Genomic DNA, 12,178 nt, shown 5'->3' with positions numbered 1-12,178 from the left:
CCAGCCGGTCTAGGGAAGTGATCGTCCCTCTGTACTCGGCACTGGTGAGGCCGCACCTTGAAACCTGTGTCCAGTTCTGGGCCCCGCACTTCAAGAAAGATGTTGAGGTGTTGGAGTGAGTCCAGAGGAGGGCGACCAAGCTGGTGAAGGGTCTGGAGGGTCTGACCTACGAGGAACGGCTGAGGGAGCTGGGGGTGTTCAGCCTGGAGAAGAGGAGGCTCAGAGGCGACCTTATTGCAGTCTACAACTACCTGAAGGGAAGTTGTAGCAGAGTGGGAGTCGGCCTCTTCTCCCAGGCAACTAGCGATAGGACAAGAGGACACAGCCTCAAGCTTCGCCAGGGGAGGTTCAGGTTGGACATCAGGAAGCATTTCTTCTCAGCAAGGGTCATTAGCCATTGGAAGGGGCTGCCCAGGGAGGTGGTGGAGTCACCGTCTCTGGATGTGTTTAAGACGAGACTGGACATGGCACTTAGTGCCATGGTCTAGTTGCCATGGTGGTGTCAGGGCAATGGTTGGACTCGATGATCCCAGAGGGCTCTTCCAACCTGACTGATTCTGTGACTGCAAAAAGTTGTAATTTCAACAGATTTAAGTCCACTTACGTCAGTCTGAACCATCTGCGGACGCTGATTACGGATTCTTGAAACAAACTCAAAAACATCCACTTTCTGCTCCGCGTGCATCATGTCTATTATGGCATCGATAACGATGAACGTGCCCGTGCGACCCACGCCGGCGCTTCACCAGGAAACAAAAACAAACCAAAAAAGCTTTATGCTGGACTGAAATACTCACTGTGAAACACAGAATTTCATTTTTCAGAAGGTGTTTAAGTTTTTAACATCAAAATTCACCTCTTCACAGCTCAGGAATGATGAGATCAAAATTATATTAGAAAAGACCCTTGGAAAAAAAGTCTTGACCAGCTTGAGCAGCTATAATAATTCAGTCTAAGATGAAAATTTAAATATTTTTTCTTACTTTTTAGCTCGTTTGAATGCTTGCTGTCGCATGCTGCTTAGATAACAGTCATTTGTTACAAGTTCTACACGTCCTAATTGCCATCCCAAATTATTTTTTTTTCCCCTATCCCTTAAAGGCCACGAGAGGGAGCCCGGTCACTTGAAATCGCACTTCCAGCTCTCCCCTTCAGAGGAAGAGGGCATGGCATCCTGTGCCAGGCATCACTAGCTCTCCTTTCCCCTTCTGTTAGCTCACTTTGTAGAGCAACTGCTGTGGTGTCCACAACCACCTTGTGAAACAGGACAAAACCCCCTTCCCGGCGTGCCCAAAGATCAATTTTCAGCCAGGAAAACGTTAGGCTTTAAATAACACCAGAAAAAAATAAGTACTGCGTGTGTAATACAACTTAGTTCACATGCACACACACGCTTTTAACAGCAAACGGCACGTGAAACCAAAGCCCCCAGCCCTCCAATTCCAGAGGTCTGGAGGGACGATGGAGATGAGCAGACCCATGGAGTACCACGGCCCTCCACCAAAATTTCACACAACTTCTTCATATAACCTTCAGCCTCCGAATCCCTTTGCATTCCATCACGGGTTTGGCAGGCTCCCCTCCTCACCCACCCACATCCCACCCACCAGTCCCCTGGGCCCCTCTGCAGCCACTGACCACGGGCCACCGCAGCGTCCACCCCACAGTGGCCAAGGCTCCCTTCCTTCTCGCTTCCCGTCATTCGTTTGACCTCTGCCACCACAAATGAGCCCACCTCGAGTCCTACTGTCTTGACTCTCAGTTTACAGAGATTTTCCCTCTTCCTGCTGTGTCCTGGAAATGCCCCGAGCGTGGGCCGCTCATCGCCCGGTCACACTTGTCCTGCATCGCCCAGTCCCGTGAGCTTTCACCCACCGAGCCCCACGCTCAGCCTGTCCCTCGCTTCCTCACTTCTCTTCCCTTTGCTGACATGGTCCCTTTTTACACATCCTTCTTGCCTCTGCCCCAAGGTCACCTTCCTGCACATCAGCACTTAGTTCAATCCTCGCGTGTTCCTGCTCAAGCGATAATTTCACCAACCTTGACGTTTGATTTGAAAGTTCCCTGACTTTATCCCTCCTTAACCTCCTCTAGGATATCCCTTCTCGGCTGTTCCTGAATTTACCTCTCTGCTCATTGAAAAAATATATTTGTGAAAACTTCCAAATGCTAAATTAGTGTTTTATTAACTTCCAAAAGATTGCGACTGAGCAGTTTTTGCTCAGAACGACTGGGTGATATATTCATAAAAAGCTCGCTAAGAATGGCCGGTTACTCACTACCGATGAGTTTCCCTTTCCTTCTTTCAACAATTCAATAGTGTCATATCCTGAACCGTAACGGAAATTAAGTGTCACCTCTCGTTCTCTGTTCCTAAAGCGAGCTGCAGTACTGCAACAGCCCCAGCACTGACACACAACGGTGTCACTGTGTTCCCTTGGACCATTATATTTAAAATCTCTGCAGATTTTTATTAAGATATTTTCTAGTTACCCTTATTTTGTCTCTACTTCTGCTGATCAGACTAAGCACAGAATTTCCTGGTGGTACAAAATAAAGCTCAAGGCTCCACAGAATAGGACAAGAGGACACGGCCTCAAGCTTCACCAGGGGAGGTTCAGGTTGGACATTAGGAAGCATTTCTTCTCAGCAAGGGTCATTAGCCATTGGAAGGGGCTGCCCAGGGAGGTGGTGGAGTCACCATCTCTGGAGGGGTTTAAGAAAAGCCTGGACATGGTACTTAGTGCCCTGGTCTAGTTGCCATGGTGGTGTCAGGGCAATGGTTGGACTCGATGATCCCAGAGGGCTCTTCCAACCTGATTGATTCTGGGTGATTCTGTGATCATGGCAAAAGGCTATAAAAATATTGCAGGTTTCTCAAAGGAAAGACTATGCGAGACTACTAAAATCTTCTTTCTGTGTTTAATGCTTTTTTTTTGTCTCTTCTATATGACACCTGTGAGAGAAGACTAATCCTATCAAGGCAAGATCTGGATGGAAATGAAGAAACAGAAAGGCTGGCTTGGCCAGTACACACTGCAAGGACTCTCAGAGAGTGTTTCTACGTGTCTGACAGAAGCAGGAGAAAAAGAAACAACTACACAAATCTACAACCATTTCCTTAAAATGAAACCCAGACAGACAAAGCTGTTCTTTCCTTTTTATTCTACCCTGGGTGGGATAATTGCTCCTGAGCAGACACTCCTTGCTCAGCTGTGAGCTTACAGTTGCTATAGAGATTGCAATTATTCTTTTAAAACTGGTTGGGAGTTTGTTTGTGCTTTCATTAACGTCAGATTTGGAAGAGTTTAGCACAAACCTTTAACAGCAGGAAGTTCATGTGTGTCTGACCGAATGAGTGGGGATATGTTCTGTACTGGCATGCAGCACATTTGTAAAACTGCAGCATTTAAGCCTCTTAAATGCAAGTCTTTATTCAAAACTTTCTAGGCATTTAATGGATAATTTACATAGCAAACTGCAATTTTATTGTGGGAGAAGAGGGGGATGAATTCTCAGAGGAGCATTTAGTGGCAAAGGTCATAGATTTGTATTATGAGCCTGTTTTTCTGACAAAGAACATATTTATACCAAACACTGGATATCACTCATGGATTAAAAAAAAACAACAAAACAACAATGTCTGTTTGAGTGTTAAAGTGACAGCTAAAATAGATCTTTTGAAATTGTTTTTACCCCAGGCTCTCAAAAAGCTTAGCATATTATTGCCCTTCATATATATAAATATATATGTATGTATGTATATATATACACATAAATACACACACAAACTTCACAGCCTATGAACAGAAAATTAACATTTAGCCTTGATATTATGCACATAACTCCAAGCCAAGCTAAGATAAAGCCTCAAAGAGCACATACATACCTACAGTGAACCACAATTGGTCCAGCATGGGCAGGATTCAACGTTTTGACTTTTTTGAGGAATTTCAGCATCCCAATAGGTGTGAAAGGCACCCCAAAATCCGGCCAGCTGGTGAAGTGGAGCTGCGTAACGAGCCTCGGAGCTTTACAACCGTCATGAAGCTGTAGGGAACACACAGACTCGGAGTTTGAGGTTTCCTTTTCCATGGAAAGATTTATAAACAAACTGCTCTGGTTATTTATGACTAATTTCTGCAACACTTAGAGCCTGACTCAAGGATTAGAAGTTTACAGTGTACATAAAATACAAACACGGAGTAAAATCACCATTATTATAACGTGTCTTTGCAGTGAAAACTGGAATAATCCCAGGATAGGATTACAAAGAGCAAGACTCACAATTTATCTTAATAACAAATCTTAAGTCCTTTTCCACCTATAAAATCCTCACAACACTTCTTTTAGCAGCCTCAGATGAAACTCACGACTTCCTTCGAACTGGAGAAAGCCAACTGGGTTTGGGTGTTACCTGGTCTCCACCAATGGATAACCAACCCCTCCAAACACATACTCAGCAGAGATCAACACGTGAAAGGCAGCTGGGTCCATGCATCCACTTTCCAGCCCTTCACCTTACCCACAGCAGGGACATCTCTGTCCTGTCCCTTCTCTCCCATTCTCCTTTCTGAGCTCAGTTTTTCTGAGCATTTTTATCAGCGACGCCTTATCAGCAATCACCAGTCATACCAAAGCGATCTGCAGCTGAATCAGCAGAGACTGCTCCACAGTTCAGAATCTGTAACTAATGCTGAATGAATCCACCCATATTTTGAGGGCTTCTGAGCTCTCCATGGAGCTCTGGCCAGCTAGGTGTGGTTTATCACCTCTCACCAGCCCATACTGTCCTCAGTCTGAATTAGACGGTCATTGCACTACACAGCAGCCCTCCCTTTAAGAGGTGACCATCTCTACCAATTTGCTGCCATACTGTGGGCAAGGGCAAAGTCATCCCAAACATCTCTCTCGTGATCTAAAGCTTTACCTTGTGCCGGAGACCAAGGGAACAGAAATCAAGCTGTAACGCTGGCTATTGGCCAGCTAACATCTACAGGCTACTCTAAACACCCAATCACACCCAAATTCACTCATTTATTCATCTATGCAATCTGTCCCAAAAAAAAAGGTCAAGACACAGCTCCTGCACTCCCTCCTGACAGTCCCAAGGAATGACTTTCCGTGGCCCTTGGCTACAGACAAGAAGAAACCGAGCAGAACCTCTTGTGATCCATCAAACTGTAGCGGACTCCGAGTGCGGGAGTTGGCCTCTTCTCCCAGGCAACTAGCGATAGGACAAGAGGACACAGCCTCAAGCTTCTCCAGGGGAGGGTCAGGTTGGACATTAGGAAGCATTTCTTCTCAGCAAGGGTCATTAGCCATTGGAAGGGGCTGCCCAGGGAGGTGGGGGAGTCACCATCTCTGGAGGGGTTTAAGAAAAGCCTGGACATGGCACTTAGTGCCCTGGTCTAGTTGCCATGGTGGTGTCAGGGCAATGGTTGGACTCGATGATCCCAGAGGGCTCTTCCAACCTGATTGATTCTGTGATCCTGTGTGCTGACCTGCAGGGCTTACGTGCCTGCCTAGGAGTCGTACCACAACTTTCTCGACTTGCAAATATGTTTAACTGATTTCCTAAATTTCTTTTAAGAAAATATTTGACATCGTAACCATTTGCTTTAAAAATCAACACGAAGACCCAGCCAGAGCGCTGTTGTTACTCACGGACTGAACGCAGAACTTGCGGATGGTGTAGTCCACCAGCACGATGCAATCTTCCACCGACACACGGATATTGCCGTAAGTCCAGCACCCTTGGTCAGGCCAATACTGGTAACATTTTTCCTGTAGAAACGTACAGTGAGTTTTATAACACCGAGTCTGCTTTCATTGTTGGTCACGCATAAAACAATGAAGTTATTTAAAATAGCATCTTTCTCACCTGGCACAATGCAGCTTTAACGCTTTGTTAGTGCTATTGATGCTTAAATTTACACAGAGAAGGTGAGAATAGCTTTGAAGTTGTTTTTTAACCCAGCCAGACCTAAACAGCTATTGTTTTCATTCTTTTTTTTTGTCACGGGGTGCATAACTGCAATGTCTTGACTCTTTATTTTTCAGCTTTAGGTGTAGTCAGTGAGAAATGCGATCAGTCCTCATTTGGACTCATCAGGAACATCCTGATTTAATAGTTCTGGCTTCTCATACTGGGAATGGGCTCTTCTTATGGACTGCCTTTACTGTTTGAACTTCATGAAGCAACAGCACAACTGCAGTAAAATAAAGCAGAAGCCCCACCGTGGGGAGGCAGAGAAGGAACGCCCGTCTTCATAACCACGGTGAGTTGGCAGTACCTAGAGATAGGACAAGAGGACACAGCCTCAAGCTTCACCAGGGGAGGTTCAGGTTGGACATTAGGAAGCATTTCTTCTCAGCAAGGGTCATTAGCCATTGGAAGGGGCTGCCCAGGGAGGTGGTGGAGTCACCATCTCTGGAGGGGTTTAAGAAAAGCCTGGACATGGCACTTAGTGCCCTGGTCTAGTTGACATGGTGGTGTCAGGGAATGGTTGGACTCGATGATCCCAGAGGGCTCTTCCAACCTGTTTGATTCTGTGAATTATCTTTTCATTCTTGTAAAAAACTCACAAAATAGATATGAAGGCCAACTTTCACCCAGCGATACGGCACTTCATGTCTCACAAGCGTGTCCTCATCTCCCTCCCAAGGCCAACTATTGCTGCTTATCCCCATATTTCCCCACTGGCAGGAGACGTCACCCTTGGGGGGCAAGAAAAGCCCAGCTCTCAGGGCAGTGCATGGCTTCTGCCCCCTCCCTCTCCTCGCTCCCACAACCACCAGGGAAACAAGGGTTTTTTTGTCAGATATAAGTTTTTCAGGACTTTATATATACTTCAAATAAGTATGTAGCATGCTCAGTGTGGCAAACTGTCCCACAGGGGAAACAAAAATAATTATAAAGCATCTTTTATGTTCCTGATGGTACATTTCCTTGATGTTCTCACTTAGCTCCTCAAGTCTGCGGAGCAGGACTGAAAGTTGAGTGTTTCACACTTGTCATGTGTGTCTCAGCATTCAGCCAGTACACATAGAAAGTCTCGCACAACGGGAGGAGTGAGACATGTACGAGGAGGAGTGGGGGGACAGGGAGGCACAGCATCACTCTCACAAGGAAGAAGAGCCATCCCAGAGCAAATGGAAAGCTCTTTACCTCTTTTCTTTCTTTCAGGTTGGTTAACATGACGATAACGGCCGACTTCTGCTCCCATATCATCCTCCAGAAATCATTAACTGTTTCTTGCTTTGGTCCTGCAGACAGAATACAGCTTTGCTCAGGAGGGGCGATGGAGACCAGCACAAACACCCCCTGCCCCAGACCTGCGTTTACTACGGACTGCAGAAGTAGTAAAGAAGAGAAGTAAAGAGAAGCAAAGTGGGGGTGGAGGGGGGAGGCGATTCTCTTCGCTCCGAGCAGTATCTGTGGGTTTAAAGGCAGTGGTTACCTCACGCTCACTTAAATTTCATTTGATCTGTAACCTTTAAGTCCCACCTCCCATTTGGCCACCACCTGCAGCTGAAAATAACCTTTAAAACAGTTCTAAAATTAAATACGTTCAGCCATAAGATGTACAGAATACAGAAATGAGAATAAATTACCTTGTGCTGCTATAAATTTATTCTTTTCTTTATAACCCTGTGGAAATAAATATCATAGCAGTTAGGAGATGAAATGCCAACATATGCTAGCAGAAAAATACTTATTTAATTCGCATTCAAAGTTTGCAGTTTGGTCAACAGTGGAAAACTGTCCCCTTACATCTATATATGATGCATTAATGTAGTCTGAAGGTGGGACTGCATCGATTTGGGTCAGAATCACTCTGGAATGGTCATCTGGAAGAAAACACAATACAAGCATGTTCACATGTGAATCAAATCTGAAGTCTGTTCCTTCCCTGCAAGCAGGGGGCCAGGCTAAGCACACACTGCCCCCACCAGCTCTCTCCTGTGCTGCTCCTAGTGCTCATTAAGCAGCTTTTCTCCACAAACCTCCTGCTTGGCTCCCACACCTGGAGGTCACCGGGACCGCAGCTCTACACCACTGGAAACCCAAACTTCGTTATATTACCCAAAACTAACCTGAGACACTAAAATACCCATTTGACATCGTGTGATTTGGTAGGACCCCGTCAGAGCTAAGGCTTTATAGCGCAGCACCTGAGAACCGCTACAAAAAACCTAATGGGAGATGATCAATGCTAGAGACATGCCACAGCAGAACTGATTTTGCACAAACAACATATGAAGAACATTTGTGACCAGTGAAATTATACTACATGAATATTTTCAGCAAAGGAACGCTATTACCAGCATGCTCAGGGCCACAGTTGTCTGATTTAAAAGAAAAAGCAATGTCTTACATGGCAGGATGTTAGGATATCTGTTTTTCTCCCTGTTTTCTTCCTTATTTGCCATTTCAAATGTTCCTTGCACATATCCAGGTGTTAAGGACTGAAAAAAAAATAAAGATACAAAAGTCAATGTGTTAGAAAACAGCTAACTCTTGCCTGCGCATGGCTTCGGGATAAATCTGCATTTATACATATTGCCTTGCATCCAACAAAATTAAATATATCTTTTTTTTTGCGATAACTTTCATCACTCTATAACAGGAAACCACATTCTGGCAGATTTCACTACAGAAAACAAGTTCAGCAGTTTTGGAAAAATAAGTAATTTTTCCACCCGAGATAGCAGTTATTTAGAAAATTGTCAAACTCCAAAGCGCTGCTGTAAGCTCCCATCTGCCGCCGGGATTCACAGCGCCGCGACCCCACCGCTCCCTCGAGCTCCGCGCCGACAGCTACTTTTAGCAGTAGCAGTTGGTTCAATAACATAAATACAGTCTGATTGCTAATAGCTCACTGCTAAGAACATTAAATATCAAACATCTTGCCGAGACCCGCAGGTGAGGGCCCAGCTCTGGCAGAAATCAATCAATCAATGAGGTTGGAAGAGCCCTCTGGGATCATCGAGTCCAACCATTGCCCTGACACCATCATGTCAACTAGACCAGGGCACTAAGTGCCATGTCCAGGCTTTTCTTAAACACCTCCAGAGATGGTGACTCCACCACCTCCCTGGGCAGCCCCTTCCAATGGCTAATGACCCTTGCTGAGAAGAAATGCTTCCTAATGTCCAACCTGAACCTCCCCTGGCGAAGCTTGAGGCTGTGTCCTCTTGTCCTATCGCTAGTTGCCTGGGAGAAGAGGCCAACTCCCACTTCACTACAACCTCCCTTCAGGTAGTTGCAGACTGCACTAAGGTCACCTCTGAGCCTCTTCTTCTCCAGGCTAAACAACCCCAGCTCCCTCAGCCGTTCCTCATCGGTCAGACCCTCCAGACCCTGCACCAGCTTGGTCGCCCTCCTCTGGACTCACTCCAACACCTCAAAGGGAAGAAGCAAAAATAAAACCCAATTCTTTTTTTGCTAAAAGTCGCTGTAGGAGCACAAGTCAAATTCCGCTAGTAATCAGCAAGATCTAAGTCTGCAGATAAATTTAGGCAAGCTTAAAATAAAAAGCACTCTTGCAGAGCAATCAAATGAAAGGAAGAAAGGGAGAGGAAGAGGGTGAAGAGGAAAACAGTGGTGGAGCCCCTCCACCTCCACGCAGAATCCCAGACTGGTGGGGGTTGGAAGGCACCTCTGGAGATCATCCAGTCCAACGCCCTGCCAAAGCAGGGGCACCCAGAGCACGTTGCACAGGGTCACATCCAGAAGCTGCTGAGATGCCACCACGGGGTCAAGCGGCCGAGCTCAGGCTGCGGTGGAGAGCCCGGGGCAGGGGGAGAGTCGGAAAAGGCACCGTTCATCAAGAGACACGGCACAAGGCTCCTGCCCTGCGCCTTCAGCTGCCCCCTCACCGCGAACGGCTTGAACGAGAACCGAGTTTCACTAAGTTTCTTGTACTAAACTCCTAAAAAACCCAGCGTCAGCATGTTGGATCCCACCGAGGTAAAATCCCAGAGGGTTGGGAACACATAACCACCTTCTCCCACCCTTCTTCTACCTCCCACTGCCCAGTCTGAATCACGTAGGGGAAGGGAAAAAAATGGTAAGTGACGGCACAGCGTAAAGCTACTATCCCCGCTCGGCTGGCAGAGAGCAGGGCTTGGAACTTCCCCTTCGAAGCAGCAATCCGTGTTGTCAGGGTGACACAGGATAAAAGGGGGGTGCGGGGAGGACTTCTCCTCCACCACAGAGGAAACGGCAACATGCATTTGTGGGTTGGGTTGGTTTTTTTTTTTTAATATCACTTAAACTTCTGAACGTATGTAAAAGGAAGGAGAAGGTTAAAAAAAGAGTTGAAGAAGAAAGCTGCTTCTAGCAAACTGCTTAATTCCTCATTTGAAGGAAGACCATGTTTTTGCTAATTAAAATACATTTGCAATTTAGAAAACATAGAAACCTAATTTATGTTTTGCATAAAAAGAAATAATTAGCACTTCGAACAGGATTTCTTTAAACTTCAAAAGTCAGGCAACAAAATGGTCATATAAGGTCTGCAGCTTCACGTGAAAAATGCATGAAAAGTAACTGTCTCTGGCAAAATAATCTCTCCATTCCCTGCTCCTTGCTCCTGCAAGGCCCTGACATCTCCCCAGAGACCTCCCAACGTCATGCTGCATGGCTGAGAGCGGGTGTTGCACCCACAGAATCACAGAATCAACCAGGTTGGAAGAGACCTCAGGGATCATCGAGTCCAACCATTGCCCTGACACCACCATGGCAACTAGACCATGGCACTAAGCGCCATGTCCAGGCTTTTCTTAAACACATCCTTGCACCCTGGTGCAAGGACACAGCCTTGCTCCCACCCCTCTTCAGAGGGGAGGATGTGATTCACCGAGGATGCACTTCATCATGTTCTCTCCATCACCCCACGAATCACGAGGAGCCGATGAGTCTTGGTGGCACTGGGTCATCTGCTGCCACCGCCGTTTTATCTGCTCCCACTTTGCAGGAACCCTCACATCTCTGTGAAGCTTCCCAGGGGCTCGACCTACCCCAGCATCAGAGCATTTTCTCCTTTTTTTTTCCCTGAATGAACTGCAGGGACATCTTAATCAAGTCAAAATTAAAATTTCAAATGCAAATTTTTACAGATAGGTTTTCAAACATTAATCTGAAAATCAAGGCAATAAGCTAGCCATCGTAAACTTCAAACAGCCAGCTCATCTGGCCTTACAGATGATAAATGGAGGTAAGACTTATTTGAAGGGAGGTGGTGGAGTCACCATCTCTGGAGGTGTTTAAGAAAAGCCTGGACATGGCACTTAGTGCCATGGTCTAGTTGACATGGTGGTGTCAGGGCAATGGTTGGACTCGATGATCCCAGAGGTCTCTTCCAACCTGATTGATTCTGTGATCCTGTGAAGGGACCATACAGAAAGGAACATGTGTTCCTGGGAAGAAAGAACACATTCTTCCTAGTGCTCTATGCCCACAAAGCAATCAAATAATAAAAAAACGAAGCAACTGAGGGCAGAAGGAGCCTCTGCTGTTTTGGTTAGTGTACAAGTTTTTCTTTTCACCAGAAAAATCACTTGAGACCTCACTTCTTTGCCTGGGGCATATGCCTGGCCACCACTGGCTCACAGGACTCACCATTTTTGGCCTAAATCTGTTTCAAATTCACAGTGGAGACCCTGAATCTGCGTTCCCAGAGATGCCCGACCAGGCAGGCATGTCACATCTGATGTGTCAGACCAGGCTGTGCGAAGCAGACACAGCAGTGGGGAGGGACCCCCCGGCGCATCCCCACCCGCTGAGCATCCTCAGCCCCGGGCTGCAGGCAGGGCCCACCGCGGCTCAGCAGCTCCCATCCAACAGCTCAGCCAACGGGGATGGCTTTGGACCCACCCAAAAACTGCTGGATTTGGTAGCTATGGCTCTGAAGGGCAGGAACAGGCGAGAACCCCGGCTGGCGGGAGGATGGAGCCGAGTTCAGGGCTTTGCATGCTGGCAGGTGCTCTGAAGGAGAGGTCACCACACAGGCATCTGTGCTGAAGGGTCTGGATTTCCCAGCCCCATTCCTTCCAGCGCTGCAGTAACAGCGCTGATCTCATCAACATGATGGTTGATGAGAAGCTCACCATGAGCCGGCAGTGTGCACTTGCAGCCCAGAAGGCCAACCGTGTCCTGGGCTACATCCCC

The 12,178-nt window shown here is 46.7% G+C and overlaps 1 protein-coding gene across 2 annotated transcripts in view; it reads right to left on the bottom strand.

Annotated features, from left to right (window-relative positions):
* Positions 1–12,178, bottom strand: part of PTPRE (protein tyrosine phosphatase receptor type E) — a 99,157-nt gene that overhangs the window by 14,033 nt on the left and 72,946 nt on the right. For both annotated transcript variants that reach the window (XM_068397480.1, XM_068397481.1), the window contains exons 6-12: positions 8,382–8,472; positions 7,778–7,854; positions 7,618–7,654; positions 7,172–7,269; positions 5,668–5,787; positions 3,890–4,050; positions 605–740 (exon numbers count right to left, since the gene is read on the bottom strand). In XM_068397480.1, coding sequence (XP_068253581.1) covers positions 605–740; positions 3,890–4,050; positions 5,668–5,787; positions 7,172–7,269; positions 7,618–7,654; positions 7,778–7,854; positions 8,382–8,472 — 720 coding nt within the window. The remainder of the gene's footprint in view (positions 1–604; positions 741–3,889; positions 4,051–5,667; positions 5,788–7,171; positions 7,270–7,617; positions 7,655–7,777; positions 7,855–8,381; positions 8,473–12,178) is intronic.

The sequence above is a fragment of the Nyctibius grandis genome, chromosome 4 (assembly GCF_013368605.1).
Source record: "Nyctibius grandis isolate bNycGra1 chromosome 4, bNycGra1.pri, whole genome shotgun sequence".
NCBI lineage: Eukaryota > Metazoa > Chordata > Aves > Nyctibiiformes > Nyctibiidae > Nyctibius > Nyctibius grandis.
Note: the sequence above shows the minus strand (reverse complement) of the source record. Positions and strands in the feature narration are given on the sequence as shown.